This window comes from Lycium barbarum, chromosome 3, assembly GCF_019175385.1.
Source record: "Lycium barbarum isolate Lr01 chromosome 3, ASM1917538v2, whole genome shotgun sequence".
Taxonomy (NCBI): domain Eukaryota; kingdom Viridiplantae; phylum Streptophyta; class Magnoliopsida; order Solanales; family Solanaceae; genus Lycium; species Lycium barbarum.
The window spans coordinates 65219923-65233927 of NC_083339.1; the positions used below are offsets into that span (position 1 = coordinate 65219923).

Below are 14005 nucleotides of genomic sequence, written 5' to 3' on the forward strand. Positions count from 1 at the left end.
GAAGGACGGACCGTAAACCAGAATACGGCCCGTAAACTGGGTTTACGGCCACTGTGCACTTCGACTACTGTTCATAAAAATCAGATTTTAAGTTAAGTATAAGGGACCCTTTTTCATTCCATTCATTTCATTTCCACTCCACACTTCAAGAAACATCTAGAATACTCTCTAATATTCATCCATAAGAGAAGCAAAGGAAAATCAAGATCCACAACACCAAATCCATGAAATCAAGAGTGTGAAACTCATCAAAGTTCATCTACACCAAGAAATTGCAAAGGAAGTGAAGTAGGGTTTTTGGTATAGAAGAGTATTGCTACTCAAGGCTTGTTCCTACCACATCTAAGGTAAGTTTTATGACTTTCTCATGATGATTGAAGTATTTATACGTTGAAACACTTGGATTATAGAAGAGTGTAGTAAATGGGTCATAAAATGTGAATAGTGCCTTAGTTGAATGATAGTTGGATTAAATTATGAATGTTGATGAGTTGGGAGTATAAATATGCTATAAATGACGTGTAGACCATGAAATAGGGGTGATGTATGAGAAAATGTGATGATGAGCTAAAACCCATAAATGTGGAGAAATTGGAGAAAAATGGTGGAAAGTGGTAAATGTAGATAAATGACGACTGTTGATACGATATTGCGAGTGTTGTTGTGAATGTTTGGTAGTTGAAATGAAACATGGGAAAAGTAGTAGAAACAAAGGAGATGCTGCCCAATTTTCCCTAGAAATAGTAGCGCGTTCTTCTCGTCGATTGACTAACAATGGTATGAATTCTCTCTTGAAGGTAGAGACGTGATATCAAAGGAAATCAAGCGGACGATAGCATAGTTAAACGACAAAGGTATGTGAGGCTTATCTTTTCTTTCAAAAGGAATGAATCCTTCAAGTCTTGTATAATCCTTCTACAAAACGAAGCCTATGTGTCCTTCAATATATTGAATTACATATGAATATGATGGTGATGATAATGAGCTAGAGTATAGCGATTCAAGAAATTGTGGCATGATGTTCCTATAACGCTAATGATGTTATCTTTGTTAACACTCGCCTTATGTTCTATTTCCTTCAAGGCGAGGCACGACACTTATAAACGTTCATAATATAATCGGGGGTTCACGACCTTACGTCACCCCAACATAGTGTGGTTGCCCCTAAGGATTAACGTATGCTCTTAATGCTAATATACGATATGTCTATAAGATGATTGACAATGCTAGTTTGTAATATGATGATGATATGTATAAGATACCAAGAAATGATAAGATGATGCTATGTTATGAGATGTGTTATGATTGATTTTGTGATGATAAGATTCCACCGTGCCTATTTGGCCGGACATGTCACCGCGAATACGGGTTACGTATGATTCCACCGCGCCTATATGGTCGGGCATGTCACCGCTAATGCGGGCTGCTATATTTACACCGAGCCTAGAGGGCCGGGCATGATCACCACTAGTGGGCGGCATATGAGGATTACCCGGACGCGGGTAATGATGCGGAGTACGATGTGACGATGTACGTGATAAAGTATGTGATGATGTATGTGATGATGAATGTGATGATATATGAGATATGACAAAACACATACTATGATGATGTAAAATATGATATATGTAAAAAGTATGTTGCTTATAACACTCAAGCAGGTTATATATTTTCTTATGATTCATGATGCTTTTATGACATTGTTCATTTCATTCCTGCCTTACATACTCAGTACAATATTCGTACTGACGTCCGTTTTCTTTGGACGCTGTGTTCATGCCCACAGGTCGACAGGGAGGAGATCTTGCTCCGGACTCTTAGAAACTGTTAGCTGACTGAAAGCACTCCCTTGTACCGGAGGTGCTTATGATGAATCTTTTGTGTACAGTTGTATGTGTAATCCAGTAGAGGCTCGTAGATACTCAATGTGGGTTATGTGGTTTCACGACGTGGATATTGTGTAAATGTATTGATATATGTTATTGTATAAAAGCATTATGTTTTGTAATGAAAAGCAGTTTCTTTGGTAAAATGAGTATGAAATCGATAAATGATTGTTGAATGAGTCTAAGAAGTAATAGTACGAGCGGTGCTCGGTGGTTAGCCCCGGGTACCCGTCGCGGCCCCTAGTTGGGTCGTGACAGCTTCTTTGGCCTCTGAGCCCTCCTCCTGATCTTCGGATTGCTTTTCATGCTGACTATGACTTGGAGATTCATTTGTTGTTTCACAAATACTCTTGCTTGTTCATAATGATCTAATGACGTTTCATCTTAGTTCTTTTACAATCTCTAGTTGATGTCGTAGGATAGTTTTGATCTTTTTTTTTTTTTTTTAGTTGGAGCCATTTTATCTACACACATGAGACAAGCAAAAATCTATCAATTAATTTGTGCATCATTCAAAATAAACAGGGAGAAAAAATTGCAGCAGTTAATCAAACAAGTACAACAAATACTGAAGCTGTTGCATCAACTGAGAAAGTTGTTGCAACAACTGAGGTAGTTGTTGCAATAAATTCAATTCTTGTTTGATAATATCAAACAGTTGCAACAACTTCCTCAACAATTATATGAATTTTTTGAACAACTGAGTAATCTGTTGGAAAAATCAAAATAAATGCAAATCCCTTTTTCCTAAATCATAGAAGGATAACAACAACAACAACAACAACAACAACAACAAAAATGTAAATTTCACTACAGTGTATTCTATTTACAAACACACAACCACAATAAATTAAACAAATACACCAAATAAGGGTTTCTTAAGCATGCAATCTCAACAGCCGTTTGATTTTGTCAAACAAGTGTTGAAGCTGTTGCAACAACCACTACAATTGTTGGAAAAAATCAACAAAAGTGCAAACCTATTTTCCATAACCCTAGAGGAGAACAAGAACAAAAACACCAGCAAAATCATAATTTCATAACCACCTACACTATTTACAAACATACACCAACAACAAGTGAAACAAACACCCCAAATAAGGGTTTTTTAAGTATGGAACAACAAAATAAACAATATTGAAGAGAAACCCATGTTCTTCTTCTTTTTCTTCTTTAACCAAAATCACTATTTTCCATGCTTGATTTCAAAACCCTAAATTTTGTACCAAGTGAAAGAGAAAAAAAATTACCTGAGAATCTAGAGAATGCAAAAACAACAAAGATAGAAAAGAGAGAGAAAAGTGACGCAGAGGAAGAACAAGTTCGTCGGTTTCAATTTTGAAGAGGAAGAACAAGCAGTGACGACCAGTGGGACGGTTGGTTTTGAGCAATTTTTGATGATGAAGTGATTTTTTTTTATTTTGAAATAAAGGGGTTTTGGTTTTGATATAAATGGATTTGGGGGTTAAGTTGGAGTTTTCTTTGTATTTTTCAATAGTTTAGGAGGTTTTCAAAAATCATATTTCAGACCCTACTTCACTTAATTAGAATTTTAAGTGGGTTTTGACATTATCTAGTCAAACTTGTCACTTTTTTTTTAATTTAGAGACTTGTATGATACCTTTAGGTAAATCTTCTCATAAAACCACCTGATTTTGGTGGATGTCCAGGAACCAAACTGGTTGTCACCCTAATGGTTTCCCCATTTTGGTTGGTGAAACCAAATGTAAACTCTCTCTATTTCAATTTATGTGAAACTATTTAACTGGACACATAATTTAAAAAAGAAAAGAAGACTTTTAAACTTATGGTGTTAAATGAGTCACGTATGGTTTTTGTGTCTATAAATCTTTTCATAAAGGTAAATTATTTTCAATTATAAAAACAAGTCATTCTTTTTGGCACAGACTAATAAGAAAATATATTCGCATAAATTAAAACAGAGAAAGTAGTAGATTGGTTTTCCTATAAATAGGACCTCTCACATCCTATTGAGAACAAATCAAGAGAAGAAATCAAATCTTTCTACAAGTTTCTTATCATATTCTCTTGTATTTTAGTTTTTATTATTTTATAACAATCCTAACGGTTATAAATTTATATATTAAAACTTACTGTAAGTAATGTAATATATGCAGCAACCTGTAGGCTATTACTAAGCAAAAAAATTCCTTCAAATGAAATCAATTATTACAAGTTGGTCGGCTGGTAAGCAGATAATCATAGGACGCCTTATTCAAATTCATTACTATCATCAACACAACTTATTTTCACAAAACCCAACTCAACATTACGCTTCTCTTCTCCGATCTTGCATTGCTCGAAAAGCAGTTGAGCCTGGAAAGCAGCTTCACGCGCATCTCTGCCTCACAGGTTTAGGCTACAACATCAATATAGCAACAAAGCTCGTTACTCTTTATTGTGTTTGTGACAAATTGTCGAATGCCCATCACCTGTTTGATAGAATTCCTAAAGGAAATATTTTCCTTTGGAACGTTTTGATTCGTGGGTATGCTTGGAATGGACCATATGAGGCTGCAATTAATTTGTATTATCAAATGCTTGATTATGGTCTTGTTCCTGATAATTTCACCTTTCCGTTTGTACTTAAAGCATGCTCGGCGTTGTCAGCGATTGAAGTGGGGAAGGATATACATGAACACGCGAAGAGAACCAAGTGGGATAAGGATGTTTTCGTGGGTGCTGCCCTTATTGACATGTATGCTAAATGTGGTTGTGTTGGTTGGTCGAAGGAGGTGTTTGACAATGTCGATGAGAGGGATGTAGTTGTTTGGAATTCAATGCTTGCTGCTTACTCACAAAATGGTCACCCAGAAGATTGTTTGTCTTTATGTGGTGAAATGGCATGTGGAGGCGTTAGACCCACTGAGGCGACCTTGGTGACTGCCATTTCTGCTTCTGCTGATGTGGCAGCCCTTCGACAGGGAAGGGAGCTTCACGGGTATAGTTGGAGACAGGGCTTTGACTCTCAGGACAAATTGAAGACAGCGCTTGTGGATATGTATGCCAAGAGTGGGTCGGTGAAGGTTGCTAGGATTTTGTTCGAAGGACTCCAGGAGAAAAGAGTTGTTTCTTGGAATGCTATGATCACCGGATACGCAATGCATGGTCATTCTAATGCAGCACTTGGCCTGTTTAATGAGATGGTTGGCAAGGCTCAGCCAGATCATATAACTTTTGTAGGGGTTTTATCAGCTTGTAATCATGGAGGTTTGTTGAGTGAAGGGAGGATGTATTTTGATTCAATGGTAAAAGATTATGGAATTGAACCAACCATTCAGCACACTACATGCATGGTTGATCTCTTAGGTCATTCTGGTCGGTTAGATGAGGCTTATGGACTTATAATGCAGATTAAAGTTATCCCAGATGCTGGTGTCTGGGGTGCATTTCTTAATTCATGCAAAATCCATGGTCATGTGGAATTTGCAGAATTGGCATTAGAGAGGTTGATTGAGCTTGAGCCTGATGATGCTGGCAATTACGTGATCCTATCTAATATTTATGCCCAAGCAGGTAGATGGGAAGGTGTTGCAAAGCTTAGAGAACTAATGAATGAAAGAGGTGTAAAGAAAACGACCGCGTACAGTTGGATTGAAGTTAAAAACAAAGTACATGCATTTCTCTCTGGGGATACATCTCATCCTATGTCTGATGAGATTTATGCAGAGCTACAGAGCTTAGGAGCACGAATGGTACAAGCTGGCTATGTCCCAAACATTACACCTGTTTTCCATGATGTGGAAGATGACGAGAAGAGCAGAATGGTGTGCAGCCACAGTGAAAGGCTAGCGATTGCTTTTGGACTAATTAGTACACCCCCAGGGACAAAGCTATTGATCACCAAGAACCTCCGAGTTTGTGAGGACTGTCATGTTGCAATCAAGTTTATCTCAAAGTTAACAGAGAGAGAAATCATTATCAGAGATGTCAATCGCTATCATCATTTCAAAGATGGCATCTGTTCTTGTGGAGATTATTGGTGAAATGGGTTCAGGAATTTCAGTGTCTACTAGGGAGATGAGAAACCAAGTGCTCCTTGAAAAAGAATTGGCTTGTCTAACTGAGTAAAATGGTTAGTCATGATCGTTTTGTCAAAAAGCAATAACTCCTTTTGACCATGGTCTTGTTGTCAATAAAGAAGCAGTTCTAATTGGTTTCAGCAAAGAGATCCTGGGTTTGGCCAGTCTAAAGAGGCAATCTTGTAAGGGCCATGCTAGGACGTTGAATAGAACTCTGATTCGTTCCTCGATTAATCTCTATTGCCACACCTCACTTCACGTTAACCATCATCTCTCTTGCAGTTTCAGAAATACATCTTTACATAGTGGCCTTACCCTTGGTGTATCTCAGTGGTGAATCACATTGAGAATTTCAAACTGCAGCCAGTTTGTATGCAGACATGTGTTTAATAGGTTTGCTGATTCTTTTCATGCATTGGTAATTCTAACTGTGACTTGTGATATATTTCTTTGTCCATAAACTCCGAAGGCTGAGTGGAAGTCAGTTTTGCCGTGGTCAAAAAATGCCAAAAGATCAATTCTACTATATTCTCATCTAAAGTATTCATCTCAAACAGTTGATCATGACCTAAAGCCTATATACTTTGAATAACATCTCCGGTCACCAAGCAAACCACTGGCCATGTTATTTTAGCATTAGCTATTAAAACAGGAATCTTATTAGAATGAAAAAAAAAATTTGGAAAATTATAGGAAATACTTGGAAATTCTCATAGCTTGCCCAGGACACAGTCCTTAAGGATATTTCACGATTAAAAGTATATTCCCCAAGGATTCAACAAGCTCTTCTAGTAGAAACTAGGGGCAGAAACAACAAAGATTAAATAGAGAAGAAAACCCAGCACTATAGAATATAGGAGGAAGAGTGTTCCTTCGTATGTTATCTGCCTTCCAAAAGAAAAACTTGAATATATATAGATAAAAAACCATCTCATAAGAATGGCTAAAGAGACTCCACGGTTGTGAGCAGATTAATGGCAATAAAGAGGATTAATAGCTAAAGCAAAGGGTCTGTTGCTATTGCAAGCCAATGATTAGAGTCTATTCAAAAGAATTAACCTATTAAAGACCCATTAAAATCATATTAAGAGAACGTAGACAAGAATTTGAACACTTTTTGAGATATCATATTCATTCTTTCAACAAAAGTAAAGAGCTGAAAAAGGAGAACATTCATAGGTATAAAGCGGCCTGGTGACATAAGCATCCTGAAATAAACTCCTACAATTGTTCATTGTTCACGACATCTCGTTACTAACATTACCATTGACAAATAATATTCACAAGTAACGAGATGCCAGGAACACGATCGAATTGTAGCAATCTTGCTTACATATATCTCCACCCTTGATATTTCTGGTCACTCTTAAGTGGGTCAAAAACCTTGCTGCAAATAAATCCTTATTCATGGCATATCATCAAAGCCACAATGTGAGATCTGCAAAGGTTTGCACATCTGAACAAGCACTTATGATATGCCCTGAATATGATCTATTTGGAGTGGTTCTGAATTCTGATGGATGTTTTAGTGTTGCTTAAGGATCTTTATATAGGCGATTTAGAAGGCCTAGCAAGGAAATACAATTAAATTAGGATTGACCGAATTGGGTATCTTAATTAAATTTAGGATTGACTAAATAACGAAACAACAAATTCAGTTTGTTGGCATAATGCCTATGGAAATTAATACAACTCCATCCATTCATTTCCAAAATCTACTCCATAGATTGCAAAATAATTTACTACTATTAATTATCATAATCAAGTTGCTGTTTGACAAGAGTGGGAACGGAAGGAGAGGAATAGATCTTGTAGATACAAACAGTCGTGCATAAAAAATGGGTAAAAATGAGATATGTATAAGTTTGTGAATCAAAATTGAAACTAATAAAATCAAAGCAATTGAAATACTTTTTCCCAAGGGAATTATAATGAACACCAAAATTGTGAAAGTAAATTCTTGAGTGAGGTTTTTGATTAACTTAGATTGTTGAATGGTAAGACTAGAATATGGATGTTTAACTCCGACCCTCGACGTGTAACTAAGTTAACTCCGACCAGAATACTTCATCTCCGACCCTCAACATGTCGGAGATGAAGGCCGTAATAATTTTGGACAAAATTATCCCTGCTAGGGTTTGGTTCGTGCTAGACTTCATGGAGCCGAAATAGTTCATGGAGCTAGGCAGAACCTCATTTTTCTTGGCATTTCATGTCCTTCATGTTCGTGGAGCCGAACCCCTCCCAGTTCCTCTGCTTAATTGCTTCTGAGTCTCAGTCTTCCAATTCAACTCCAATCTTTCCCATTATGCTCCATTTAATCAATAGTTACTCTTTCATGCTCCTTTACCTGAAATCCAACAAAACAAGTTAGTTTAAGCTATTAAATTATTCTTAAGGAAGCGTAAAACACAAGAAAAGGTACAAATAAGTTGGTGATTTACCAACTTATTCTGGTTTTTGATTAACTTAGATTGGTGAATGGTTAGACTAGAATATGGAAGTTTAACTTAATTACACTTTATAGGTGAATATCAACTCCAACATGATTTTGGTGTGTTAATGCTCTAATTGGATGCGGAGGCTGGTGTGGGAAGAGCTAGGATCAGTAAGGGGTCTAATGGAAGGGCCATAGGTTGTTTGTGGTGATTTTAATGTCACCAGATTTATATCTGAGAAGAGAAACTACAACAGTAGAACAAGGGGAATGAAGGAGTTTTCTGATTTCATTGAAGACATGAATCTAATAGACCTACAACTACAGGATGCAACTTACACTTGGTTTAAAGGATATAATCAAGAGATAGCTTCTAGAATTGATAGGATCTTAATCTCAGAAGAATTTGATGACAGCTTTAGCAACTTGAAGCAGTTCCCCCTTCAAAGATTGATATCAGATCACATTCCAGTTGCTTTACAAAGGGGTTCTTGGAATAAGAAGAAGAGTTACTTTACATTTGAAAACTAGTGGTTAGGCTCCGATGGTTTTGTGGAGGGATTGATGGAACTCTTTCAATTTTATAGGCAAACCAGATTACATACTAGCATGTAAACTAAAAGCTCTAAAATCTAAGCTCAAGATTTGGAGTAGAAGTGAGAGTGGAAATTTGGGTTCCCAAAGAAGAAGTTTGCTAGGGCAAATGGCTCAATTAGATGCAGTACTAGAAGAAAGAGTGTCGACAGAAGAGGAATCAGTCAAGAAGGAAACATTGCTTGTGGAGTATGAGGAGTTGATCAAGAATGAAGAAATAACATGCAGACAGAAATCAAGGTCTTTTTGGTTAAAAGAAGGGGACAAGAACACTAAGTTCTTTCATAAAATGGCAAATGCACACAAAAGATATAACAATATTGACCAGCTTGTGATTCAGGAAGAAACAATTGAGGAGCCAGCTAGAATTGAAGAAGAGATCATAGACTTCTATCAAAAGCTACATACAGAGAACACATATTGGAGGCCTGCTTGTAATTTCACAAATTGTCCTATAATAACAGAGGAGGAAACGGAGGTTCTACAGGGCAGATTTAAAGAAAGTGAGAGAATGAAAGGTGTGATTGAAAAACTTGTGGACTCTCAGCAGATGGCTTTCATTAAAGGTAGACAAATCATGGATGCTGTCTTGGTTGCTAGATGTTGTCCTGGTTGCTAATGAAGCTTTGGACTCCAGGCTCAAACAAAAGAAACCTAGAATCCTTTGCAAGTTAGACATAAAAAAACATATGATCATGTAAACTGGAAGTACTTACTAAAGGTCTTGGAGTTGATGGGGTTCGGGCAGAAATGGGTTCTACATTTTACATATCCACTGTCAGTTTTTCAGTTTTGATTTATGGTTCTCCAGCAAAAATTTTCAAAGCATATAGAGGTCTGAGGCAAAGTGATCCATTATCACCTTTCCTGTTTCTGATTGCAATGGAAGGCTTAAACAACATGATCAAGACAGCCAAGGTGAATGGATGGATCAATGGTTTTGATGTGGCTAGAGCTAGCAATGAAAGTTTGGAGGTGACGCATCTCCAATATGCAGATGATACTCTCATCTTTTGTGACGCTGAAGAAGAACAATTAAAATTTTAAGGAAGATTCTGGTACTATTTGAAGGGATTTTTGGGCTGCATATCAACTGGAGGAAGAGCTTTTTGTATCCTATCAATGAAGTTATAAACATAGATCTATTGGCTGCAATTCTAGGTGGTGAAGTTGCCTGCCAACTATCTACTTGGGAATGCCTCTAGGAGCTAAATCAAATTCAACAGATATCTAAAACAATGTTATTGAAAAATGTGAGAAGAAGCTAGCCAGATGGAAGAGTTAATATTTCTCCTTGGGTGGTAAAATGACTCTCATCAACTCAGTTCTTGATGTTATTCCAACATACATGATGTCATTCCAACATACATGATGTCCGTGTTCCCTATTCCAACAGGGATTATCAATAGGTTGGACAACAACAGGAGGAAATTTTTGTGGCAAGGGAACAAAGAAAGGAAAGGATTCCATTTGGTAAAGTGGAAAATGGTGATTACTGGCAAGAAGACTGAGGGATTGGGAATAAAGAATATGAAGATGCATAGCAAAGCACTCAAAATGTGGAAGAATGCTAATGAAAATCAACTATTTTGGAGGAAAGTAATTAATGCAAAATATGAAGAGGAGGAGGATACTTGGATGACGAAGATGGTTACCACACCATATGGGGTCAGTCTTTGGAGATCCATAAAAGCCTTATGGAATGAAGTGAAGAACAATTCCAAGATCAGAGTAGTTGATGGAAACAAAACCAGATTCTGGAAAGATAAATGGCATGAGGCTGGTACTTTGGAGAGTCTATTTCCAGATATTTACATCATGGTCCTAGATCAACAAAGGACTATTGCAGAGTTGTGGACACCTCAAGGCTGGAATTTCACCCTCAGAAGACATATCAATGATTGAGAAATACAAAGAGTGATTGATTTTTTCAACACACTGGAAAAATTCAATGGACTTCAGGTAGGAGAGGATGCTTTTTAGTGGTTGGGGAACAACAAAGGATTTTTTAAAGTTAGTGCTGCATGTAGGATGATGAATCAATCAAACTAACAGATAACTAATTGGCCTTGGAAGCACATTTGGAGACTAAAATTCCACACAAAGTTTCGTGTTTTGTGTGGCTCTTAGCCAAAGAACTTGTCTTGATATAGGATAGTTGATGAAAAAGGGGATACCTTTGTGTTCTAGATGCTTCCTATATGGAGAAACAGCAGAGACAGTAAATCATATGTTTCTTCACTACAAGTTTGCACAATAGCTCTGGAGAATACTCTTAAATCTTAAAGGTATATCTTGGAGCATGCCTGGAAAGGTCTTGGAGGCTTTAAAGAGCCAGGAGGAAGCAGGCTTGCAGGCCAAGAACATAACCATATGAAGAATTATCCCTGCCAGCATATGGTGGACAATCTGCAAGGAGAGAAACTCTAGGTGTTTTGATATTATAGAGAATGGTGTGCAGAGGGTCAAGCTGAATTGTATTTTACTGCTTTGCTTTTGGTGTAATCATGTATACTCAAATAATACTATTACTATCATTGATGTTTTAGATTCAATATAGGCAGAAAGCAGTAGAGTCTTGAAGTAGTTTTGTAAATATGGTTTCAGTACAACCTATGTACTGTTTTGCTCATATGATATAGAATACAGTTATTAGTTTTTAAAAAATGCTCTAATTGGATGCAAGGAGGTCTTCTGAAGAAGGAATTAGAAGACTAAACTACTAAACCATCAGGAGCTTCATATCAGTCTACTACATTTCGAAGATGATGAACGACGAAAGTGAAGAGAAGCAAGAGAGAAAAATAAGAGATATGATATTGACATATATATAAGAAAAAGAGATGAATTAGCGGATCATAGGGCTAAGTCGAAGCATGCCTAACTTTCTTCGTCGTATTTTATATATATATATATGCTAACCTGCAACATGAAGGTTGTAGGATAGCAATGTACCCATTTTGTGATTTTCTTAAATGCCCTTAATAACACATCACCAATGAATAATTCAGAGGGATATTTTTGTCTTTCTACCAAAAACTAAACTTGATTCTTTTTTTTTACCCCTTTCATACGTTTTATTCTCTCTCTCTCTTTCCATCTCTGCAGAGAAGCTTGAATTGAGGTATCTGAATATTTTATCTTTTGTAATTTTTCCAACATTCTCATTCTCTTCTTAATTTTCTATATCCAGGGAAACTGAATTTTGTTATCTTTCCTTTAGATTTATTGAGAATTTCTTAGGATTTTTCTATTAAAATTTCTAACGTATAAAATATTATAAAATATATTAATATCCGGCATTCAATTTTTCCAATAGAAACTCAGGGTCGAGGGACGAGGATCTTATTCGACTATTACTCTGAAATGAAATGACTTCTCAGAGTAGGAAGGAAAAATAATAATGGAGATAGAAGAATCCAGATTAAGTTTTAGAGTGAAAAAGGCTCTTGTGCTATGGAGAAAGAAGGATTCTAGCAGAGAAGAAAACGTTGTGTTGTTACTGTGTTGGGAGAGAAAAGGGCTTTTGGGTATCTGTGTTTCTACTGTAGAGGAAGTTGAATTAGTTTTTTATGATGAAATGACAAAAGAGACCCTTATTTTAATGCGCTGGATAAAAAAGTGAGGGCATTTAAGGGAATCACAAAATGGGTACATTGCTATCCTACAATCTTCATGTTGTAGGTTTGCAAAACCCTATATATATGCCATGACATGTTTTGATGATTTGACAAACCTCACTCAAAGAACCAGAATACTACTATGTATCTCAAGGTCTCAGTCTTAGGGGGACCAAATGAGGTATCCGGATAAGGGATCTGGTCCTTAGGGGGAATGCAAAGGATGTCGCTTTGTCATCATCAAAAAGGGGGAAATTGATAAGAAATGATATGTTTTGTTAACATCAAAAACCTTAAGGAACTAGATACAATTAGGTTCACCTGTCTGAACTTGGTTAACTTTATGATATATATCTCATATGCTGCTATTCTAACATGTTCTAACATGCTCCTTGAAGGATCAGATGCCTGCAGGATTTTCTTATATATGAGAGACTAGATATGTTGATTCAAAAGGACCAGATAGGATCAGGTCTCCAGCCTGCTCAGGCAACGGTGCAGTTGTAAAGCTACTGACAGTGTAGCCGGTACTTACAACTTGTTCTAAGAACAGATGAGGGACCAGGTTTCTCCAGAGAAAGGTCCTGGTCACTGAAGCGTTGAAAGTCCAAACCTGCAACTGTAAAGTGTGCTGCTAAAAACTACAATGCAGCTGTACTACAGCACCTCAGCAGGGCCGATTGATCAACGGTCCAGATTTCATTAGTGTTCACCTCTACTCTCTCTCTCTCTCTCTCTCTCTCTCTCTCTCTCTCTCTCTCTCTCTCTCTCTCTCTCCCCTTGCATATAAAGACATCATCTTCCAAGAGAAGACTCATTCTTGCACGATCCGAAAATTGCTCCATCAAAAGTGCAAGTCTCCACCTTTCAAGGTGTTCCTCAAGAATAAAGTCTCAGCAACCCAAAGGACCAGATCCAGAACTGAAGATACTTTAGGTCCTTAGGTCGTTGAGTCTTTGTTCTTAAATTGTAAACCTTGTCTTCCATAAAAAGAAGTTTCTAGTTGGAAGTGTGTTTCCTCAAGCCTTTGAGTCACACACTAGGCTAGAATTAGCTTAGTTATATTAGTGTATGCATGGCTAGTGTTTGTCACTGCGGTGAATTCTCAAAGGGTGTCTTTGAGTGGTACGCTAAGCTAGAGTTAGTCTAGGCATATTAGTTGAATTCTCAAAGCTTGCTCGTTGGAAGAGTGTCTTCACAAGAAATTTGAGTGGTACATTAGGCTAGAGTTAGTCTAGGTGTATTAGTGTGCTTGGCTAGGGGTAGTCAAGTGTGAGAGTTGCATAAGAGTTATTGTAAGGGTGAGGGGTTATGGGAGTTAACTTCTAGCTTGCAATAGAGTTGTAACCTAGGTTTGCTTGGTTAGTGGAGTTGAAATCCTACTGGGGTAGGTCGTGGTTTTTAATCCCATGAGCAAGGAGTTTT

General features: G+C 37.2%; 2 protein-coding genes across 2 annotated transcripts; both read left to right on the top strand.

Moving 5' to 3' along the window:
* The first annotated feature begins 3900 nt into the window (after positions 1-3900).
* On the top strand, positions 3901-6455 carry LOC132631513 (pentatricopeptide repeat-containing protein CRR2, chloroplastic-like). Its single transcript, XM_060347087.1, has one exon. It carries the CDS (start codon positions 4064-4066, stop codon positions 5891-5893), a length of 1830 nt encoding a protein of 609 aa, XP_060203070.1. The 5' UTR covers positions 3901-4063; the 3' UTR covers positions 5894-6455.
* A 2181-nt stretch (positions 6456-8636) lies between these two features.
* Positions 8637-9579, top strand: LOC132630925 (uncharacterized). The gene is made up of 2 exons (XM_060346507.1): positions 8637-8853; positions 8954-9579. The coding sequence occupies exons 1-2, from the start codon at positions 8637-8639 to the stop codon at positions 9577-9579; spliced, it is 843 nt and encodes a 280-aa protein (XP_060202490.1).
* The last annotated feature ends 4426 nt before the right edge of the window (positions 9580-14005 follow it).

Coding starts and splice junctions, on each gene's coding strand:
- LOC132631513 (XM_060347087.1), top strand. CDS start 4,064: ATGAAATCAATTATTACAAGTTGGTCGGCTGGTAAGCAGATAATCATA.
- LOC132630925 (XM_060346507.1), top strand. CDS start 8,637: ATGAAGGAGTTTTCTGATTTCATTGAAGACATGAATCTAATAGACCTA. Junction 8,854..8,953: donor TCCAGTTGCTTTACAAAGGG/GTTCTTGGAATA, acceptor TCAATTTTATAG/GCAAACCAGATTACATACTA.